Source organism: Battus philenor, unplaced genomic scaffold, assembly GCF_028537555.1.
Source record: "Battus philenor isolate CCGP_79_NKW_IND1 unplaced genomic scaffold, ilBatPhil1.0.hap1 SCAF_11, whole genome shotgun sequence".
In the NCBI taxonomy this organism is placed as follows: Eukaryota; Metazoa; Arthropoda; class Insecta; order Lepidoptera; family Papilionidae; genus Battus; species Battus philenor.
In genome coordinates this window covers 13,094,456-13,116,530 of record NW_027181673.1, presented here as the reverse complement: position 1 = coordinate 13,116,530, position 22,075 = coordinate 13,094,456, and the positions used below count along the sequence as shown (strand labels likewise).

Here is a 22,075-nt window from a genome sequence, read left to right as displayed (position 1 = left end):
ATTTCGGCGCTATATATAGCATTAGCACCATAAATAGCACTTACACATAAAAAAATATATTTACACGCAAGCAACCTTTGTCTCATAACAACAGTAAATTATAAAAAAAGTATATTTTCCAGCACAGAGCAACTTATATCAGAGACTACCTAATCTCCGCCTCTGTGTTCTTAGCGTGTTACTCTGTGATTTGGTTTATTGCGCTGCTATATGCTGACGAATCGCAACTGGACGCGATGGGGATGCCGATAAATTTACGTATGTATATTTAAATGTATTTACGCAACTATTTTTTTATTTATTAATAAATAAAAATACCTATTTGAAATTAGATATTGTCGTGTTAAATAAACCGTATGCGCACCCACAGAATATTTGTTCACCGGAAAAATCATGAAAGGTTCCCACAGTCGGGCGTATGAATGGCACGTACCTACAATTGTTGACGCCATCTTGTATTTTAGTCTCTCTTTTATTAATCAGCCGCTCGAAATCCCCATCCATCACTCGGAAGAACGAACAACTTTTACAATTATAGTTTGAATTTACCAAATTCAATGCTACTTATTTGTTCATTTATTTACTATATTAGAGATAAGCAGAAACAAAAAGCAGTAAGAAATTACAAACTTTGAAATGTAAAATTAGTTACAATTGTTACCTTAACACTATCTCAATAGAAACATTTAATGAATCAAAGTCAAACAATAATAAAACGTTACTAAACAGAGATCAATAATCCAGCGCGTTCTGCATAACAGACAGTAATAATTACGAGTCACAGCAAGCCGTCACGTTCCAATGAGGTTTAAATTGTATTGTGTATGAACAATAATTTCGAATGAAATTGTATTTTAAAAGATACAAGGGAGCACGAGAGTATATCAATGTCACTAATGTATGAATTGTGGAGGTCACACATCTTATATAAGAGTGTATGTTTACCGATATTTAAAACGTGTTCTTATATAATAAACTAAAATGACAATTATATTAGTTTATGATTACTTGTATAGATTTGGTGCAGTTGTTGCGTTGTAAGACGTAGATGTAATAAATAGCGCAAATGCTATTGACTTAGTTGGTTTAGATGATAATTACAAAGTACTATAATAAACTGACCATATCAGGGTTGGTAATATTTTTTTTTCTCAGCTCTGAAGCATTCATTTTTATGTATTTATTTTTCCTTTTTTTGTTTTGGCACTGTTTATTAGAGAAGAAATTGTTAATTTCATTTTTTAATGTATTTCGTTGGTTTTTATTGTTCCTTATCATATATCTCTTGTTTCAGCTCTTAACATCTTCTTTTTGCTAGTTATCCGAAGTTGGTGGATAAAAATAAACGCAAGGGATCAAAAGTCTAGCATGGGAGTATAATTTCATGGTATACTTATATTATTTTTCTTATTTTCGTGCATTTAACGCCTATTAACGACAGATGGCGTTAGCTGAATACAGCTTTTTTTCACAGATGGCGTTAGTGTACAAGAGCAACACAAATTGAACAGAAGAATAGAATGGATTCTCTTCGACTCAGGATGTCTTCTGGATGTAAAACATGGAGATCAGATGACAGACTCACTTGTTGCATCTACATCTTCATATATAATGGACCGGTTCGGACTTCGAAGATCAGAGTAATCACTCAAAATCGTAGAAGCTGTTTGTCGCAAATGTGTTTTATAAACGAAAATAAAAAATATACAAATAGAAATATGTTGTATTTTTATTTAACCGTCTCTTTAAATATTCTAGCTAAGCGATAGGCAAACTTGTCATCTAAAGAAACCGAATTTGAAACGTAGACTTTGTTTTTGGTTTGTTTTTGTAGTGTGGTGTAAGTGTTGAAGAGTGAGTATGTGTGGTACATCGCGCTCGACGAGGGCTCAATGTGAGGTGACTATGGACCGAAGGCTTTGCGGTTCGTCGAGGTCTGTATTTGCGAGGTGTAAGGCAAGGGCTTTAAGCTCCTCGGTGGGAAAAAGAGACCCGAATTGGGGCATCAAAGATTTCAACTGCCCTGACGGAGCCGCCACAGATACGGGTGATGGGTGTGCTAATTCTCTCTAGGCTCAGCCCTAGTTGATGTATCCGGAAGCGAGGGAGGGAGGGGAGGTTAAAAAGTGGGGGGCATTTGCGGGTAAAAGCGGGCGGGGGGAAGCGGGTCATACGGCGCCTTAAGGCAACCTCTGTAGTTAGCGGGATGCCACTTGCTTTTGTAGAGTACGCACGGAGGCGGTATCGTTGTTATCGCGGGATAGGAGCTAACGGCAATGCTGTGGTCCTCGAGACTCTTAACGCACCTTGGGCGCGAGAAGTTGAAGTTGCGGGCGGATTGCCAGTACAGCTGGTAACGGTGGCATTGACCAACGGTTTCTTTTCTGTGAGGGGCTTCGAATGAAATCCCCGAAAGGGGAGCAGGTTTTTTTGGGGTCGAGAATCTTCTTTCCTGCTAAGGACAGTTCGAGGGCTGCCATTATGGGTGGGCTTCTTGGTGCGCAAAGATAACATGAAAGAAACTTATAAGAATTATCTTCCGTACAATAGCTTATTCGTTGAATAGAAGATCCCTTCTAATAATTTTATATCAATAACTTTGACAAATATGTTTTAATTTATTTTAATACTAGCTGTGTTCGCGTCTTCATCCGTGGATTTTAACTAAAACAATATTTAGTTTATTCAGCTTTTTACATTGAAGATTTTTTCTAAAATAACTCCTTAAGTTACTCCTTATTACATCAGCTACTTGCCAGTAAGACTGTCAAAATCGGTCCAGCCATTTTAGAGATAGCCATTTTAGCCGAAACAAACAGACAGGCAGACAAAAAATTAAAAAATGTGATTTTAGTGTTTGTACCGTATATACAAACAGACGCTCAAATTTTATTTATTTGTACAGATATCGCAGAAAATTATGTAACGAAAAAGTCGTGTTACCAGTCATATATTTATACATTTGTCACATATAGGTACACATAACAATAATACATTTTTTTATCTTATATGTCCTATCTATCAGTTGACAACATGCACATTTATAAATAATCACCGCTTCCTTTTGCATTATGGTAATTTTTTTAAACCAAGTTTATCAGTATAAAGTATTGTGAGTGCAGATGATCAAACGCAGTTTAAATATTGTGTTGTAATATATGTGTATTTTAGAAATAATTCCATTTTTTGATATTTATTACCATAATTCAATTACAGTTCATTCAAATTCAGTCAATATTAGTTCATTTTCTTATATTATAAAGTAGGGATCGCCAAGTTGGTAATCCGAGCGATTATTCAAAAATTTTTAGCTAGCCGCTATTAAAAACACATTTAAAGCAAAAGGGTGAAAATTTTTGTCAAAATTTAATTTTATTAAAAATGTTTATAATAAACATAGAATACGTGAAAATATAGAATATAATTACGTACGCATGTGGCTGTATTATTTTTTATTAAACTTTCGAGTCAGAATAAACAGGAGGTTTCAATCCGTATCATCTCTCAAATATTTTTATGAATTTTCGAACAGCGACCGCCAGGCTTCTATTCTTTTCGATATATTTTTCAATAGTTAAGACAAGTTGTTCTGTCATATAACGCTTCATTGTTACTAACTCAAAATTATCAGACGTCCATTTGTTTGTTTTAAGGTCGCTAACAGTACACAAATGGCGAAAAATTCAAATCTTGCGCTAGTTTTTGGACATTTCCAGATAGACGTAAGCTGACAGTCTAACATTAGTGAGCCATGACGGAGGTGGTGCAGCAGTCATAGGAGACACGGTGGCAGACGAAGTAAAATTATTTCTCCAGGAAAATTAAAATACATAATCCCGCTAAGTTTCTTTCAGCTGTTCTCTTTGGGTCTTATCGTGACGTTAATAAAATCCATCGTATTTTGAAATAAGAATGTTTCAATTTGAATAAAAATGTGGCATTCATGCTCCGTATTGCTGCTCATTACGAAATTATCAACTCTTTATGTGTTCAGGTTGTAACACCCCTCTACACGCTTATCCATAATGTGACCCCGACGTGATCTGAGACCGATGGTCATGTCCAAGCAACACGCAGACAGCGTTAGGATTGTAAAAGTAAATTGTAAATAATTTCTGTATATATGTGGATGAAGATGATGGAGGTGAAATTCTACTCTGGTGATCGATGATGGTGTATTCACCTCCAACATCTTCCTCGTTATTGAAGAAGGAATGAAAACGTGCTTGGGTGATAACTCACTTCCTCTCGCTAATCGCATATCCACGATATCTATAATACTTGACCCAATGTCAAGTATTATAGATATCGTGGACACAACATTTCTAAGTATAAAAGACAAGTATGTACTCGTAATTTTAACTAGAACTAATAGATGAATACAGCGACAGATACAATGACTAAGAATTTTAAAAGTAGGTTTCGCTACTGTTTTCTCGTTTTCTTGTCTGTTGTTCAATAGATTATCGCAATCGAGGTTACGTTGAATTCAGCTGGGTGTCTTGTTCAACAAGATGTGTCTTGGCTTCCGGAGCACCGCCTCGTTGCTCCTCCATCGCCGGATTTAGGTGAATATCCTGCTGTAATCCCGGACCTTCTAACTGGAAAAACTATTATCAGAAGATGTAATTGTGTGATGAGGCTTCAAGTCTGCCGAAAATATTTTTGTATCGTCGATCACTTTTCCGAAGTTACTCATTTTTAAACGGTTTTATTTAGTTCGACCCTTACGGAATTTGTTTATTTGGGTCAAAATTAGAAATTGAAATTTAAGCACCTTCCCGTTGTCAGATTGATCTGAAATTTGGTACACAGATTTAACTTAGATGACAATACAATATAATAAAATCAATAACATTATAAATCTAAGATGGCCGCCGATACAAAATGGCGGATTACATATTTTTCCTTAACCCCCTCAATATGGGTATCAAATGAAAGGGCGACACTAGTAAAACACGATGATTATGTCAAAATTTAAAATTCAAGATGGACGCCGTTCCAATATGGCGGACTAGGTACATATTTTTCCACAACCACCACAATATGGGTATCAAAAAACCGCTTAACTTAAAAGTTTTTTAAATGTATTTATTTAGCTTCGTGCCACTGTTTTTCTAGATTTTCTCGTAAATCTCTGATCGTAAATTCGCGGTATTTACATAAATATTTGTACAGATGTGCTTAACTTTTTATACGAGAACTACCTGAAAGTCAACCGACTTTCGTAGTAATTAAAGTATGAGGGGAGAGAGTTATTAGAGATGACTAATAAAGTGAACATAATAAACTCTTCGTGTTTTTACTTTGAATAAATCACGAAATAATTATTCAATAGGATAAATCAAGATATTAATAAACAAAATTACTGCGTAATTGAAGATAATCGATCATACGTGTCTTGTAAAATATAAGTTTGCATTAATGACTAATTGTCGAGTATAAGATGAATAATATAACAAAACCAGAGAACTTAAAACGTAACGTGATTGGAAAGGAATCCCTGAACATAAACATGATGCCAGACACTCATCTATACTATCGAAAACCGCTACAGCTATATTAATATCGATATTAGAATAATGTTTTTTTTTTTAAATAATTGTTCAGATTTCAGTTCAGATCAGATTGTCAATACTGGCTAATTTTCGAAATTGCAACAAAATAAAATTTGACTACTACGTAATTATTATCATCGCTTTGGTTTATTTTATCGGTTCTAAAGTCAATTTGTTGAAACACTCAAAAAAAAAAACATCTCGTGTATTTTTTTGGATGCACGTTCCACGATGGAAACAGGTATTCAGAGACTGTTCAAAGAATTATTCACGTGTAAATTTGTAGTAAGGACTAACATTTGCGTTCTGGAAGTTTCGATCAAAAGAATAAGCACCGTGAATATCCTGGAATGTAAGAGGACAATGAAGTGATGTCGATAGAGGAGTCGAATTCATCAAAAGCCGTCCGAAAAAGATTTCTTTGTCCCAAACTAATAATAATTTGACATTGTTAAAAATAGTTAAAATTATTATATACATATTATATATACGTTAAAATTATTGATTAAATGCATAACAAATGAAGTTGAATTAAAAAAAAGGGTTTGTCGAGGCCTTGCGGTGGGCGTCTTCCGTCTGATATGATGATAATTATAAAACAATATACATGAATTACAGTGAACATTTAAATATAGTATAATACAATATTTTTAAACATTAAATACAATGTCATAGTTATGTAATAATTGCGTGTTTTTAAAAGCACATTTTAAAACTTTAGACAGACAGTAATAAAAAGATTTATTATAGAATTAATACGTTTAAACTATCGGATTATTTTGTTCATAGAAGCGCTGTTTATCGCACTACTATTTTATGACGTGTTATTATGCTAATAGCAGTGCTATATTATTAGCTATATAAATAGAGCTTTACATACGGACGTGTTAGTTGGTTTTAGAGTTATTCCAGTGATTTGCTTCAGAAGAACGTCACGTATACGTTTGGTGCGACTATTTTATAAAGTTTTGCCATTATTTTCATAACATTAATTACATTGTGAATATTTTGTTTTGGCTTCGTAAATTTTAAATACGTAAGTTAAAATAATTTATTTAAAAATTATTGAATTTATAACGCTTTTACGATCTTACACATTTTAATGGTTTTTAAATAATTTAGTGATAAAAGTTCATATTTTGAAAGATTTATAAATGCTATTTTTATGTTAAAAATTGTTGAAGTGATGTCCAGTGATAATCGATAACAATATCAAGCGTTATTTAAAATACAAAATCCTGCCAAAAATAAGTATGTGCACAATTAAGACGTTCTTGAGTAGTGCCTGCCCGGCGGTAGAGAACTGAGCCTTGCAATTGTAGATTGCTTGAATCTCGTGATACAATCTTTTATAACTCACACTTTGCGCATTAATAATATAGGATTACCACTGCACACAAACAAGTTTCCATATGATGGCAGCAGCATCCTCTGCGGACTAACGTTGGATTGCGAATGTCAACCCACCTACAAAGCGTGGTAATTATAGTATGTGCTCCTATAGATATCTTTGGGTTTTGCGTATGTATTGTAGTGAGTTTCTATGCTCTGAAACGACAACAAGGGACCCTAAGGGGCAATAAAGAGAACTATAGTGGTGATCACCAAGATAAGCAATTATAAACCTATGATATGCCTGTGTTTGGAGGGCTCCTCTCCGATTCAGAGTTAGAGATGGAAGCGAAAATAGAAATAGATAACATCGCCTCCCTAATGGGCGACTACCAACTGCGCCCTACGAACTTAGGTCGTTGCAGAAAGGTAGTGCACCATGCAATAAATAAAAACAAGCCTTAACAGTAGTACAGGGCGGACCCCTGCAAGAGCCTTAGGCACATAAATTAAGTAAAATAGTATATCTATTATTAATTTCTAGATCACATTCTCTTTTCGTTTGTTTTTACAGTTTTTTTCGCAATATTTATAACTTTTCTATTAATTTAAGCTTCATTTTTTTATTACTGTTGCTACTACTCGTACAGTACTCCAGAAAGTTAGGAACTCTCGTAGTTGAAGTATGCCATATATGTGAGTACAGTCTTATTCTGATGTACATCAAATTGGGCTCTTGCAACCCTTTTAATGACAAATAATTGTCATTTTAAATGACCCTATGTTGATAATAACATAAACGGATTTATTTTCATGAATATATACTACTCAAAACAAAATAGGGACCACCATCATTTTGCCCCTTAATTTATGTGCATACATGATTATTAAATTTTTACAATTAGTCGATGTTGAATTAGGGTTTTACACATTAAGTAAAAACAAAATAACGTTTGAATTGTTTAATTTTATCGCAATACACTCAAATACACATTTTTAGAGAAAATGAGCACTAAGTAGACTGTCAATAAAATCTTTTATAGTCACTGTTTGTTTTTAATAAACTTGCCGGGAGCTATTCTTTAGTATCGAGTAGGACCTCCTTTGCTCCGTATGCACTCTCTGAGCCTATCTGGAACACTCTCAATCAGATGAGTGATGTTTTGGTCGGGTATTCATTCCCAACAGAGTTTCAGCGCGTTTATGAGGTCCTGTTGGCTGTTAACGTGGCTATGGGTCTCTTTAAGACTTCTTTTCAATTGATCCCATAAATGCTCAATCGGGTTGAGATCGGGACTCATTGCTGGCCAAGGTAAAACCGAGATATTGGCATCAGAAAGTGCCCTCTGAGTGACCCTAGCTGTATGCGCACGAGCGTTGTCTTGCATAAACACAAAATTATCACCTACTCTTTGTGAATATGGGATGACATAAGGTCGGATTACTTGCTCGACGTAACTGGCTGCAGTGACCGTCCCTTCGTTCAAGATCACCAGCTCTGTTTTGCCTAACAAGCTTATTCCGCCCCATATCATCACACTCGGGCCCCCAAAACGATCAGTACCGTGCATGCATGGTTCAGTAAAACGTTCTCCTTCTCTTCTCCACACACGTACACGTCTGTCATCGCTAAAAAACTTAACTTTACACTCGTCTGAAAAGAGTACTGTCCTCCAATTGTCCATGGTCCAGTCCAAATGCTCACGCGCAAACCTCAAACGTGTTGCCCGGTGAGCCCTTGTTAATTTTAAACGAATAACACGCATCCTAGAATGTTGCCCGTCCTCGTGGAGTCGATTCCGAATGGTTTGACCACTAACGCGTGTGCCAGTAGATTGCCTTAGCCGGGATTGCAAGGTCAGGGCGGTAGTCGTGCGGTCCCGGCGCGCAGTCAATCGAATGTACCGGTCTTCTTGAGCAGTTGTCGCTCGAATCCTTCCTGATCCAGGTCTTCTACCTACACTACGTGTCTCCTGGAACCGCTCCCATACGTTTCGAATAGCTCGCCGTGACACACCAAGGCGAGATGCAACCGATCTTTGCGATTCTCCCTCTTGAAGCAAAAGAACTGCCCTTGTCGAAGTTTCCACATCCATATGACGACGAGAACCTGGCATTGTAATCGGGAATAATGCCGAAACGAAAAAAACACAGCTAAACAAAGTGTGATCAAAGTATTGCGCTTAAAGCAAGACTGAGAACACAAACGATTGAAAATTTAAGAAATGGATAAATTTTGAGCACTTTACTTTTTTGTCTACCCACTTGAAATCAACAAAAAAGTTAACTTTTAAAACATCATTATGAACCAATAAGCATGTGTGCTAGAAGTGGTAGTGCTTCATTTTGTCAATGATTAGTATATGAGTTATTTATAAACATGATTAGAGACAAAGGTGCGGTGGGCCCTATTTTGTTTTGAGTAGTTTATATTGAATGTAAACTTTATAATCTGTTATTTCTTAAGTTGTGATTTTTTTAATTTTATCCATTGAGAATTATCCACGAAACTTTCAATATTATAAACACTAATGAAGTTGCTAAAAAATTAAAAACTATTTGCAATACGAATGACACTAGAACGCGCTTGATTAACAAAAAATTTTTTGTTTCAAAGAAACCAGATCATCTGTAAATCTGTTCACTTACTTTAATCTAATTTTTAAAAGTTAGTAAGTAATAACTATTGTTTAAGAAGATATCTATGAGGGGGATATGCCATATTCGCCACGCTTGGCACGCGGTCTGGCGATCGCAGTGTGGTATTACAGCACGCAAAAGGTGCTGCTGCCTTTATGAGCTGTTGCAATCATATAAAATAATGCGCAGTGTGAATTATATAGGATTGTATACCGGGAAACGAACCCGCGACCTTAGAAATCAAACCTCTTCCTATGGGTTAGCGCTGCTAAATTAATTCATATTTAAATTTTTCTCTACTTATTTATAATTACTATTAGAGGAACCGGAAAGTAATGTTGCTTTTTAAGGCAAATTCACATGGCTATATTTTTTATTAGTTTTTATTTGTTATCAACAATATATAAAATGATACACTTTATTTATCAACAACCTTTTGCCATCTAGTATATAAATTTTCAACGCGGGAGCGGTAAACATCAATTGGTTTTTCTGTAAAATATGTCGACAGAAACTGCATTACTCTCCGGTCCCTCTAATAGATATTTAATTTAAATATGTCGATAGCAGCTGTAGTTATAAATATAACATTCAAACTAAACAACGAAAAATATAAAACCAAGTACTGGTACCGCATAAAAAAATAACATTAATTTATACATTGATGTGTTTGTACGTGAATGTACAGTTTGTTAGTGTGCGTTTTAAGTGTACATATGGACAAGTCGGTTTTAATTTGCTCTTCCTCCATGTATTTAAATAACACGATTGATATGATTTCAACTTGTATTATTGTACATTATGTATACTGTGTGTGAATTTTGAACAAAAGGATGGTACAAGCCGGTAGACGTGGAGGCAGCCCACTGCTATGTAGACCGAGGTCCATTAGTCTGTCATATTTGTTATTTATATATTATCGATGAGCTTGTAAAAGCACATCTTTTATAAGCTATTTGCACATCAGTGTCTATCTTATGTGAAAGGCACTCGAGGGCCTCTCTACTTCTTTCTCTATCTACCTTTAAGAGGTGGTCTAGGTTTACAGTTAGGAAATTGCAAGAACATCTATCTTCTATGCATTCGGCTATATCTCCCTCCAGCAAGGCTGAAGTTGGATGGTCTGGATGATAAAGAAGAGGCGTGGGTTAGATGATTGCAGCAAGCCTCCTCTCTTTTGAGAGATTTCATGATGTGTCAGAAGTCGAGATAGATGTAATTTCTAGAAAATTCCGTCTATTATTACAAATTTAGATGATGCCAATGTCCAAAACTTAGATAATTATTGTCAATAATGCCCAAGCCATTGTGTATTGAATAATTTTTTTCATATTTCACAAGAGAACATATTTATTTTATATCTAAAACTAATACTTATTACATGTAGCCGTAATTAGTAGGACAATGAGGATATAGTTTTGATATTCACGCGATGTATTACAAACAATAAAACTAAGATATTTAAAACAATATTTATTTCTATTGAGCTTGCGTCATTCATGCAAGGATTATTTCCTTTACCAACTGGTTTCAAATAGTTTGAATCTTCAGTTATATATGTTTATTTAAATATCCACATGGTCAATTATAGTGATTTATAGTGATCACGTGTACGCCATTGTAAAAATACCAGAAGAGTCCAAATTAATGAATACTAAAATCAAATTTAAGTCCTTACCATGATGCCGTTGTAGGGGAGCGCGAAGAAGGACTCTCCAAGACCTCAGAGCCCCGGCGGGAGACCATGAACCGGCAAGCGCAGTGACAGACGAATAGTTCTATATCAAATCTATGAGTGATCCAAACGCACCTTGATTTGAAAACTGCTCATGTGATCACTTTAACAAGTATAATTAACACAGCAAGTAATAAAGCAATTCGTTCCCTAGCTTGATGACTACGCTTGATGATATTATTGACAGCACGCAGAACAGATGCCCGCTGGTGTCCCAAGGTCTTGGAGCGGAGACCTCAGGCCGGCAAGCTAAGCGTCCTTTTACTTACAGCTAAAAGGTATACGCGCTTTGATTTGAGAACAGATTAGAACCTGATTTACAAATATCTTTAATTCAGTTATTTTATAAATTCAATATTTACGGGAGTGACATTACAAGAGGCTTTTTTTTTTGGGGAACCATCGCGCTCCCCTGCTATGTGTAAGCAGGGATATTATTTACAATAAGCTTTTCGCATTTTTTTATTTCCACTCGTCTCTTTTGCCCTTCTTAAGATCGTTCATTCATTCCTCTGTTGCTCTTCTCATTCTTTTCTATTCCTTTCCATACCTTGTTGCCTATCATACATCGCCTCTGTTCCTTCGCCTTCTCTCCAGAATACTGTAACAGTTCTAAATTTATTTTTATTTAAGTTATATTTTACGTCCATTATTTTATAATCATTAAGTAACTATTGTTCATTTCTCTATTACAAATTTTATTTCGGTTTTTTACAATTTTCTTCTCAACATTTACCTCTTCTATTAATTAAGGTTATTTCTTTTTATTACTGTTCATATTATACTTCTTCGGTCAGAGAAGGGTTTGTACCAGAGTTGTCGGAATACAATTTGAACACAAGCTAATGTTCTATTTTATATATAATTTAAGACAAGATTTTTTCAACTACATTTAATCTTTTTGCATTTTAATAGTGCATTTACTGAATATTTTCGGTAAATATAAATATGTATGTATTGTACCATATTATTAATTGCATCAACTGCAAATATTATGCTAAAACTTGAATTATATTTTTTTTTCTATAAATTACAATAGGTATTTATAAAATTTACTGCATTTTTATTAAAAAATGTCTAAGAGTATAAGATAAACGTTAAAAATGTAATAAATTTCATTAATTCTCGACCGTGTTGAACAAAAGTACAGTAAGGTCAATAAAAACACGTTTTTAAGAATCTTTTTAATTCGGAAATCAATTTTAGTCTTTTTAGTCTATGATAGCTAAATATTTAGACACTCAATGATTTTCCATTCATTACGGGGAACACCCCGCATAGAAGTACAAGCACGTACTTCGATAGTAATAATAACAATACACTTTATTGTAAACATGTACATCAGTTGCGTGATTTTATTCCACTATATGAGCTTATATTAGGGAAATCCCCGTACTAACAAGGGCGCCTGATTATTACTTTGAAACGGAAGTGATAAGAAGAGGATAAATGTATTGATGTTGTCATCGAAGTTGACGCATACGCCATGCATGCCGTATCAATGTATTCAGGAATACATTCAATGTGTAAACAGCCTTATTAGATAAGGACTGCAACAACTAGCCTTTGTTGCATTGAACTAAGTTATTAAACAACCTAATGTCATAGTAAACTTTGTTACGAACGAAAATCTATTAATAGAAAATCTAATAATAGAAATAGTGGCAGACATACAATAAATTAAATAAATAAAAATAAACTTGTTAAGCCTAAAATTAGTCTTTAAAAAGTTAACAATTTAATGGAATCAGGCGTTATTTTGCGGAAGTCCATCCTAAGTAAGAAAAGGACCAATATTTAGCCACTCCCGCACATGCAGCGGTAGTCGTGCATCAAAGTGGTGCACTTTCTCGCCAGCCCGCTGATAAATGCGCATGCGGCAAACAATGCGAGTTACACAACTGCCACCGTCAAATCACTCAACAAGTGTTTCACCCCTCCACGTGGCATCATGAGTTATGTTACACCGATTAGTGCCAAACACAGCCACGAGCCAAGTTAACAAATCCCCAGGGGCGGCTCTAGCTCGTGTAGCGCCCGTGTGCAGTGATATCCTGACGCCCTCTAGGCCTGACCCCCCCCCCGCGCTTATAACTTTGCCGTCGTAACAAGAAAGTTTTTTCATATTCCAACAAGCTATTTTATAAGTAGGTATAGCTTACTGTATGGTATTAGTTACAGCCTTTCTTCTTATGACGGCAGAAGAACATTGTTCTTATGCCTGTAGCACATCTCTGAAATCCTTCATGCGTCTTAATATACTCATGAATAACAAAGTTCTGCAAGATATCTTCGATTTTTTCTATGTTTTATATCTATAAATTAAAAGTAGATTTTTAAATAAACCTTATTAGCTTTTTATATGATCGTAATGTGTGGAACTGTGTTTGTTAACATGGTTGATACTACAATGTACACATGAATTTTTTAAAATTTTATTTAAAAAAGGAACTGTTGAGATTCTCTTCTTAGTGGATTGTTATTGTCAATAGAATGTAATTGTTTATATGGTTGACAAGACCTTTAAATAAATAAATTAAGTGTATACAGTACCCGGCGATAAATATTGCTCGTCGACCTTTGGAAAGAGAATTTCTGCTTCGTAAGCAATACATACTTTATAAACAAAATACGTATAATTTTGTACTTAATGATGTTAAACATTTATGTTTCAGAAATAAAATGTGGGTTTTCGATAAATGTTGCATTTGCATCGAATTGAGGACGGGATGCTTCATAATTGGATATTTGCAATTGGTAAGACTTTTTAGGTTGTAGTAATTGTAATGTTTAAATAATAAAATCACGTGACGTGAACTTCAACTAACCTATAGTTGTAGTACAGTAAGTATTACAAGTTCTTTCGATAATCCGATTACAGTAATAGGAATGTTGTAAAGCGGTTCCAGTGACAACATATGCCTAGGTTCCATCTCTGGCGCTCTTACGGCCTGGTCACTCCATGGAGAGCCCTGAGGCAGCCCTAATCATACTAGCAGTCATTGTAGCTGCTCGAGCTGAAGCTCCCCAAGGTGTATGCGACCTTTCCTACTTCCACAGTATATATATATATATATAGCTTGATAACTGAAATTTGGAATTGTTAGTGGTATAGTTTAGAAAAAATAAAAAAATAAATAATTTAAAAAAAAAATATCCTGAAAACAGACGAACACAGACCAGTATACCGTACTTATCTTTCGTATAATATTGAAAACCAATATTAACCAGGTAATAGCAACCGATCAAGTGGAGGTTTGGCTCTGACGGGCGCTTCTGTGTGAGCGGTTGATGATCAGGTATTATAATTGAGTAATAGTCTAAACCGAAGTGCCCTATTGGGGGTCTGAAGCCTCCCAATCTGGGAAAATAGGAGTATATAGCAGCCCGTGACGATGCTTACCTCAAAAGAGTTTTAGTTCTACACGCTTTGTCACCTCCGCGGAATCTGAAATGAGGATCCGGTCCAAAAAATATATATCAAGCCGATATGTTGATCCTCGGCGATATTAAAATAAAGTTCTTTTGCACATTTCGTAATAGTTTTTTTTATTCGACCGTTACTATTATTAAGATTATTATTATATACATACACTACTAAACATTTTGTAAGTCCATGTTAGACAGTGATAGACTACTATTTTCTTGTTGAAGTTGTTGCTGTTAGCCCTAGGGGCTTTTATAGTTTCATCAGAAATTAGTTCAAGAAATGAAGTGCTCCGTGAACTTAGTTATAGATGTATGATATATAACTTTAATGCAAGTTGTATTCACCTCGAGCTAGTTACTCCCTTTATTACATATTACGTCAAACTAAATACTGTATAAGTAAGAAAAGGACCAACATTTAGCCACATCCGCACATGCAGTGGTAGTCGTGCAACAAAGTGCACCGCCCGCCAGCCCGCTGATAAATGCGTATGCGGCAAACAATGCGAATTACACAACTGCCACCGCTAAACCACTCAACACGTTTTTCACTCCTCCACGAGGCATCTTTAGGAGTTATGTTACACCGATTAGTGCCAAACGCAGAGTGTTAAATATTGGTCCTTTTCTTACTTAGGATGGACTTCCGCAAGGTAACGCCTGATTCCATTAAATACTGTATATTTTTAAATGTTGCAATTATTTTATGAAAATAAAGTTAGTAAAAATTTTAAAAAATCCGATTACAGGTAACCCAGGCGATCTTGGCCATAGTTAGTATAGTTGGACTCATGGCGGGGATAGTTTTACTTCAAAAATCTGACGAGGAAAATCACAAGATCGGATTGATTTTAGTGATTGCGTTTGTGATTATGTTGCTGATGTTAGTTCCATATTTGGCCTTCACCATTGTCTACGTTGTGGGACTTCATAAGGTTCGTGTACATTATCTTAAAGTCAACGTCTTTATTTCAGCCGTAAGACGTCCACTATTGATCACACGCCTCCTTTTTAAATTTCCAATGCGACCTGCAACTAGTGCCTTCCGAGATATTAAATATATATAGTAGTTATTTTGGTATATTGTTTATCCCTTTCTTCGTCTGTCCAGAAAGTAAATAACAATATTAAACATCATCTTAACTTACTGATACTGTAAATTCACTTGAATCATCAGAACCATCATCAGATCCACTTTCCGGTTTTTGTTGATTCACAGTTTACTTCTTAATTATTTTATTGCTTTATAACGACCTATTAACCCATATATCTACCATAAAATAATAGAGTAAGGACTTAATTATAAATGCCTAAAAATATTTTGCGGAGACACGTAGATAGTTTTTAAAGACCTAAAATGTTTTTTCTAGTTAATCAATTAACTTTATAATCTTCGGCACGAATGCAATAAATCCTAGCATTACAGAACAATGCTTAGACTAGTAAAATAACCACCAATCCAACGTTTATTAGGTCGAAAATAGATCCACCAGCGACAATAACAAAACTATTATATTCATACAAAAAATTTAGCAAAAAAACACAAGGACTACGAGTCGTCATTGTATCGGAAGATAAATGCCAAGTAATTACTTTTATCGAAATATATTTCGTCTATACACGAGGACAGACCTCTTTAAAAAAATAGCTGGTATCGTTGGACCCTCTGCAGCTCTCGACGTGTGGTACCGAATATGGGATAAACCAGTTTTTCTGCCTACATTGATAAGTAAAGTCAAGCTAATATTTTAACTCTTCTCTACCGAAAGCAGATGAAGTATCAACCCCATTTTTAAGTTACAGCACCACAGACCCTCGTCGAGTCTTCCATGGATTCTTTGAGGTCGATCTGGAATATTTCGGGAATCACTCGTGTAAGAAGTTCTGGGTAAAAAAGTTCTTTTGATTGCAGAACAAACCTGGTCACGTGAAGGCATATCTGATCTTCTCGGTGGCGTTCCTGTTTATCTACGGAGTGATAATTATAGCGCAAATCGCAAGCGGATCGACTGCTTCATTTATCCAAAATATTTTCTACTTTCGTAAGTATAAAACGTACATCTTTGTATAACTAATATTCGCTATGTGAAATTTTTGTAGACTGGCTTTCTAATTTCTTCAGCTCATAGACGAACACTGCAAGGCACAGGTCTCCCCCAAACATCGCCACGATGACTAGAGGTACAATTCAAGGCACGAACCTCCAAAGATAAAAAAATTAAGAGCTTTATAATGCTCCTTCAACGGTATATTTCAATTAAACATTTCGTTTACATCTAAAGATTCATGAGACGTGTGTTATGGCAGGAACTAGGTTATGCTTTTATGGATAGAAAACATTACATAATATTGACATGTTTAGATTTTGATTTTCGAACATTTTTCCGCATTCTGTCTAGTATTTAATCTTTGTGGGGGTGAATCGTCGCATAAAACGTATCTTTACCTTTCTATGGGAAAGATCATCAGTGTACTCGGATTGCAGCTTTTTGTGAACATACATATTTATAACAGTTCCGCAAAATCAATAAGAAAGCAATGACGGCAATCACAGGTGGCGTTGAATTCAAATCGGCATTCGAATTCTAATGCGAACGCGCAATACTGATTTAAAAAAATAAGTATTGTGGCTAGGAATACGATACAATCGTTTACGCATGAATATTTAAGATAGTTTTTTCTTCGTTGTAAACTAAAAAATACTGTTTGCCAAGTACTAGTAAGTTTTTTTTATTAATTCGCTTACGCCATCATTCAACCACTAAGACATCAGCACAAGAATACTCTTCAGTTTCTTAATATTATTTTATAGAAAAACGAGTGTCATTCAAAGCATTGAAAATGCTTTTCTTACTACGCACTATTGATGTTATATATATTTTGGCGCCTTTTTTCTCGGTTAATATAATAGACTATAAACATATATATTGAGAGAAATTCTTTTATACATGTAATTAAAAGGAAAAAAATAAATAAACGTTATTAAATTAATGTTTTCAGTGATGATTTAGATGAGAAGTTGTTCATCTTTGGTAAAAATTCATAATTTCAGGCTTACAGAAAATAAGTTTTCTTACAAAGATACATTTAATAAGAAAGCGTAATATAAACAACGATATCAATCACAAGTATTGACAAGCGCAAACAAATATATATCTAGTACTTAAATTTCCAGAAAATTGTCTGAGCTCCCCAGCTAACAAAAAAATATACAATAGACAATTTCTAAAAATGAAAAAATACATACTTTTCGAAAAGAAATAGACGAACGCACATGTACCCCGCGATAAATATTGCTCGTCGACCTTTGGAAAGAGACAATCGTCTAATTTCGGATTCGTAGAGCGTTATCTCTGTCGCACGAAATACAACGACTGACAAAACGTTACATAGGTAGTGTGGGACAGAGATAGTGCTCTACGAAGCACACATTTAAAATTATTATGTCAGCCGATAGATGTCCGCTGCAAGATTCTCCCAAAGATTACAATGACTTGGACCTGTCACTATATGGAATGTAATTAATATGTGATTTTATTTTCAGTTCTCAACATATATTATTTACTGGTCATACGCAGCTATTGGCTACAAATGCGAGGAATCAATGGCCGCGCCGTCGTCTGAAGAAATAATTAAATTATAATTAATTTTGATATACGATATAAATTTGAAATAATATAAATTAAAATAAAAAGTTTTTTTTAGAACAGTGTTTCCCAACGTAGTGTCTGTGAGTTTCGTGGTGTTCATTTCGCTTTAATATAAAAATATGTATATCACATAGGAGGGCGTAAGAATTTAAAAAAGACCAAGGTGGGGCATAGCACAAAAAAGGTTCGAAAATACTGTTTTAGAACTTTCACAGTTTGTAAAAATATTATCTTCGTGAGATATATGTATAAAACGAAAAGTTAATTAAACCATTTATTATTCAAGAACGGCTTGAATATTTTTTATGAGGTTTATATGTATTTTAAGTATTAAAATATGATGAATCAAGTAAAAAATTATCATTAAAAAACATCAGTCTAACCGCGTACAGAATTTCGTGTAAATTTAAAAAATGAAATATAAAATATAAATGTTTTCATTCATTGACAGCTACGCGGAGCAAAGTTCGCCGGGTCAGTTTGTAATTAATATAAATAGCTATGCAGTCGATAATATATTTTGCTATTCATATCTCACAGGCGCTTATATAATTAATCACTGATATACGACTATCTACTTAGTCTCGCCATAAACCCTGTTATAATTAATAACAAACAAAATGATATTTTTGAATTTAGAATCTGTCAATTTTATATGATTGTTCATTGTATATTTCTTATTTTCGCGCCAGTGTATTTATTGTAAAACATTTTGTGATATGAAAATAGAGTGGGTTGATAAAGATAATCGAATCGGTATGATTGTATTACACAAAGTAGATATGTTGCCAAATACAATTTTTTAAAATCTACATATGCTTGGTATTAGTCAAATATTTATGTACCGGGCCATTGATAGGTACAATGAACCCTCTTTTAAACAGGAATTAGATGTAAGTGTCAAATAAAATGACATTCTATAAAGTCCTACTCAAGCCCGTCTTCACATATGCAAGCTCGTGCATCGCGCATGCTAATGTCATTCATAGACTCCAAGTCGTACAGAACAGGTTTATACGCAGGGCAATAAAAAAAATATATAAAGAATACTGGACCGAAAACTGGAAATACCGGTCAGCTACTTGGGACTTCCAGACCCGTCTGGGCAGTTTTGTGTGGAATTCTCCTCCCTGGTGGAAGGTGAGGAGGCTGCCCGACTTGCCACCGAGACTGCCGACCTGGATATTTACACCGACGGCAGCCGCATAGAGAATAAGGCAGATGCGGCGTTATGCGTCATGTGGGACGCCGCATAGCTGTACAGTAAAAAGCTCAAGTTGGGCAGCTGCTGCACTGTATATGCAGTTGCTGACACCAGCGGAAGCGAAGAAATATGCGGCCGGCTGGTTGGCGCAGTCATGCGTTATATTGAGCGACTCAGGGTCCGCCCTCCAGACAGTCGCAAGACCGGACACCCTCCATCCCTTAGCATTAAGAGTAAAAGAGAACGTCGTGAAAGGAAAGAAAATGGGAAGAATGTATGGCTTTATTGGGCGAAAGCGCACGCGGGGACGTTTGGGGATGAGAGGGCGGATCAATTGGCCAAGGACGCGGCCCTGACGTGCAAAAGAAGGGCGGACTATGAGGGATGCCCCATATTATTGTTCAAGCGACAGCTTAAACTAGGAACGCTTGACGGACGGAATAGGAGGCATATAGAAGGAACGACGGCATCGACGATGCGGATGTTCTTCACGGACGCCGTCGCAGCCTACAGCGCGCTCCGCAATATGGGGGTAGACCAAGCTCTTCCCGATAAACGAAGGATTCTCTGGGTACCTTCATAGCTTTAAGCTCAAGGAGTATCCCTCGTGCTTCTATGAACGGGGGGGGGGGGAATACCGTGATCCACCTGATCGCCGATTGTTTCGCATAATGAATGCCGGCTGGGCAGAAGGATTGAGGAGTCGACTATCGCCTCCATCATGACAGACAAGGAAGGAAAAGAATCCTTCCTCAGATTCCCAGATGGTTCTCTCAGAAGGTAATTAAAGTAGCAATAAATAGAAATAAGTAAGCAAAATAGTGTAATAATAAAATGCTATCAGAATTAAAATAAAGTGGAAAATAACTTGAAATGTAAATAATAAAAAAATTTAACTGTGATATTAAACAAACTGTGATACATATATGTATAAGAGAAAAAAATAAAATAAAATCTGTGATATTATATTATATTTATATATATTGAAAATAAATAGACCTAACTGCAGTGATTGAAGATGGATGAATGGTTATAGAGTGAAAGAGAAAAATAGATCAAATTATGGAATGCTAGAAGAGAATGAAAATAATATAAAGGATGTGAAAAACTTAATAAAGAAAAATAAAATCCCTGTTCTCATATAAATAGGTGTGAAACGGGGGGTCCCTAATGCGGAGGCCATTAAAAACAAAAAAAAAACATTGCCTGGATGATAATATTTTAGCCTGCCACTCGTCTCAGAAGTGAACTTGTGGGCGAGCATGTCAACGTAAGTGGTAATGTTTCTTCGTTACGGAAATTACGCGTGCTTTGTAGTGACAGCTAACTGGCCATTGTGAGCTGTTTTTAGCTAGTGGTGTAGTTTTTATGGTGAAATTTACTTGATGCGTCTATAGAAGAGCAGCTGCTTCGAATCAACTCTACACCTCGGATAGGCCAGGCTTCACCTCTGTTGTGACCAGGCGGTAATCAGTTCCGGGAATTCTGCAGCTCTAAGCTAGGCTACCTTTAGCGCTCTGCCTCCCCGCTGAATCTATTAAGCCCTAAAAACAACCAATGATCGTCTGTTCAAAAAATATTTTGTGTATACATAACATACAATTCAGCGATCAAACCGCGTCTAGTCCCAACGCACTACAAAAGATAAAAAACAACGCACTATAAAAATGATTGGTTGTAAATGTTTTGAAATTGTGTATTTATATTCAGAAATATTAAATAACGTAATGATAGTTAGATTAAGAAGAATTATTTCGAAAATTTTGGTCATTGATGATCCAAAATGAAATCGCCTTTGTCGAGGCACCCGAAGAACCTTTACTGGTTTAGGATAGCATTATATGACAGTGTGTTTGGTGATAGGTGTAAAACAGTGATTCCCAAAGTGGTCTATATCGACCCCTGGGGGTCTATGACAACCTGCAAGGGGTCTACGTCAGCAAAACAAAATTTGGGGGTCCATGAAATGAAAATGGTGGTCCACGATAGTAGATCTCAACACATATACTTACAGTACCTATTTACTTACATCATACTATCTTATAATATAAAAACAATTACATTATTTATAAAAGTACCTATGAAGTATATATTTTGTGTTATTTAATGTTACGTATATTTTACATAACAGATACAAAATTTTATTTTGAGTAGTTTTAATTTAAATTCAATTAATAAATCTATAAATTAACATGTGTTTTTACTTTAAGTTTTTAACACTAAACTTCACTACAGTTAGAAATTTACAGGAAATCAATAGCAGGTAAGTAGGGGGTCTACACAACACGGAAAAACATGGCAAGGGGTCTACGACACAAACAAGTTTGGGGAACTCTGGTGTAAAAGGTTTAAATGGGTCATTGCATAGCTCCTTTACACTCAACCAGCGTATGGTAAGCAAAAATCAACGGTTTCAGAAATAATAAATGATGTGGTGATAATGTAAAAACATAAAGCGTTTTCTAAATTCAGATCTCTATATAATAAAATTAATTATTGTTATCTATCTATCTTTGTAAAGTGTGCT

The 22,075-nt window shown here is 35.3% G+C and overlaps 1 protein-coding gene across 1 annotated transcript; it reads left to right on the top strand.

Moving 5' to 3' along the window:
* The first annotated feature begins 6,465 nt into the window (after window positions 1-6,465).
* Window positions 6,466-18,555, top strand: LOC137931299 (uncharacterized). Its single transcript, XM_068774745.1, has 5 exons — window positions 6,466-6,594; window positions 13,941-14,022; window positions 15,444-15,629; window positions 16,607-16,736; window positions 18,239-18,555. Exons 2-5 carry the CDS (start codon window positions 13,948-13,950, stop codon window positions 18,316-18,318), a joined length of 471 nt encoding a protein of 156 aa, XP_068630846.1. The 5' UTR covers window positions 6,466-6,594; window positions 13,941-13,947; the 3' UTR covers window positions 18,319-18,555.
* The last annotated feature ends 3,520 nt before the right edge of the window (window positions 18,556-22,075 follow it).

Bases quoted from the DNA above. Each gene is read 5' to 3' on its own strand.
- LOC137931299 (XM_068774745.1), top strand. From the start codon at position 13,948: ATGTGGGTTTTCGATAAATGTTGCATTTGCATCGAATTGAGGACGGGA. The intron at 14,023-15,443 runs GTAAGACTTTTT...ATCCGATTACAG, and splicing joins TAATTGGATATTTGCAATTG to GTAACCCAGGCGATCTTGGC. The intron at 16,737-18,238 runs GTAAGTATAAAA...TTTTATTTTCAG, and splicing joins CCAAAATATTTTCTACTTTC to TTCTCAACATATATTATTTA.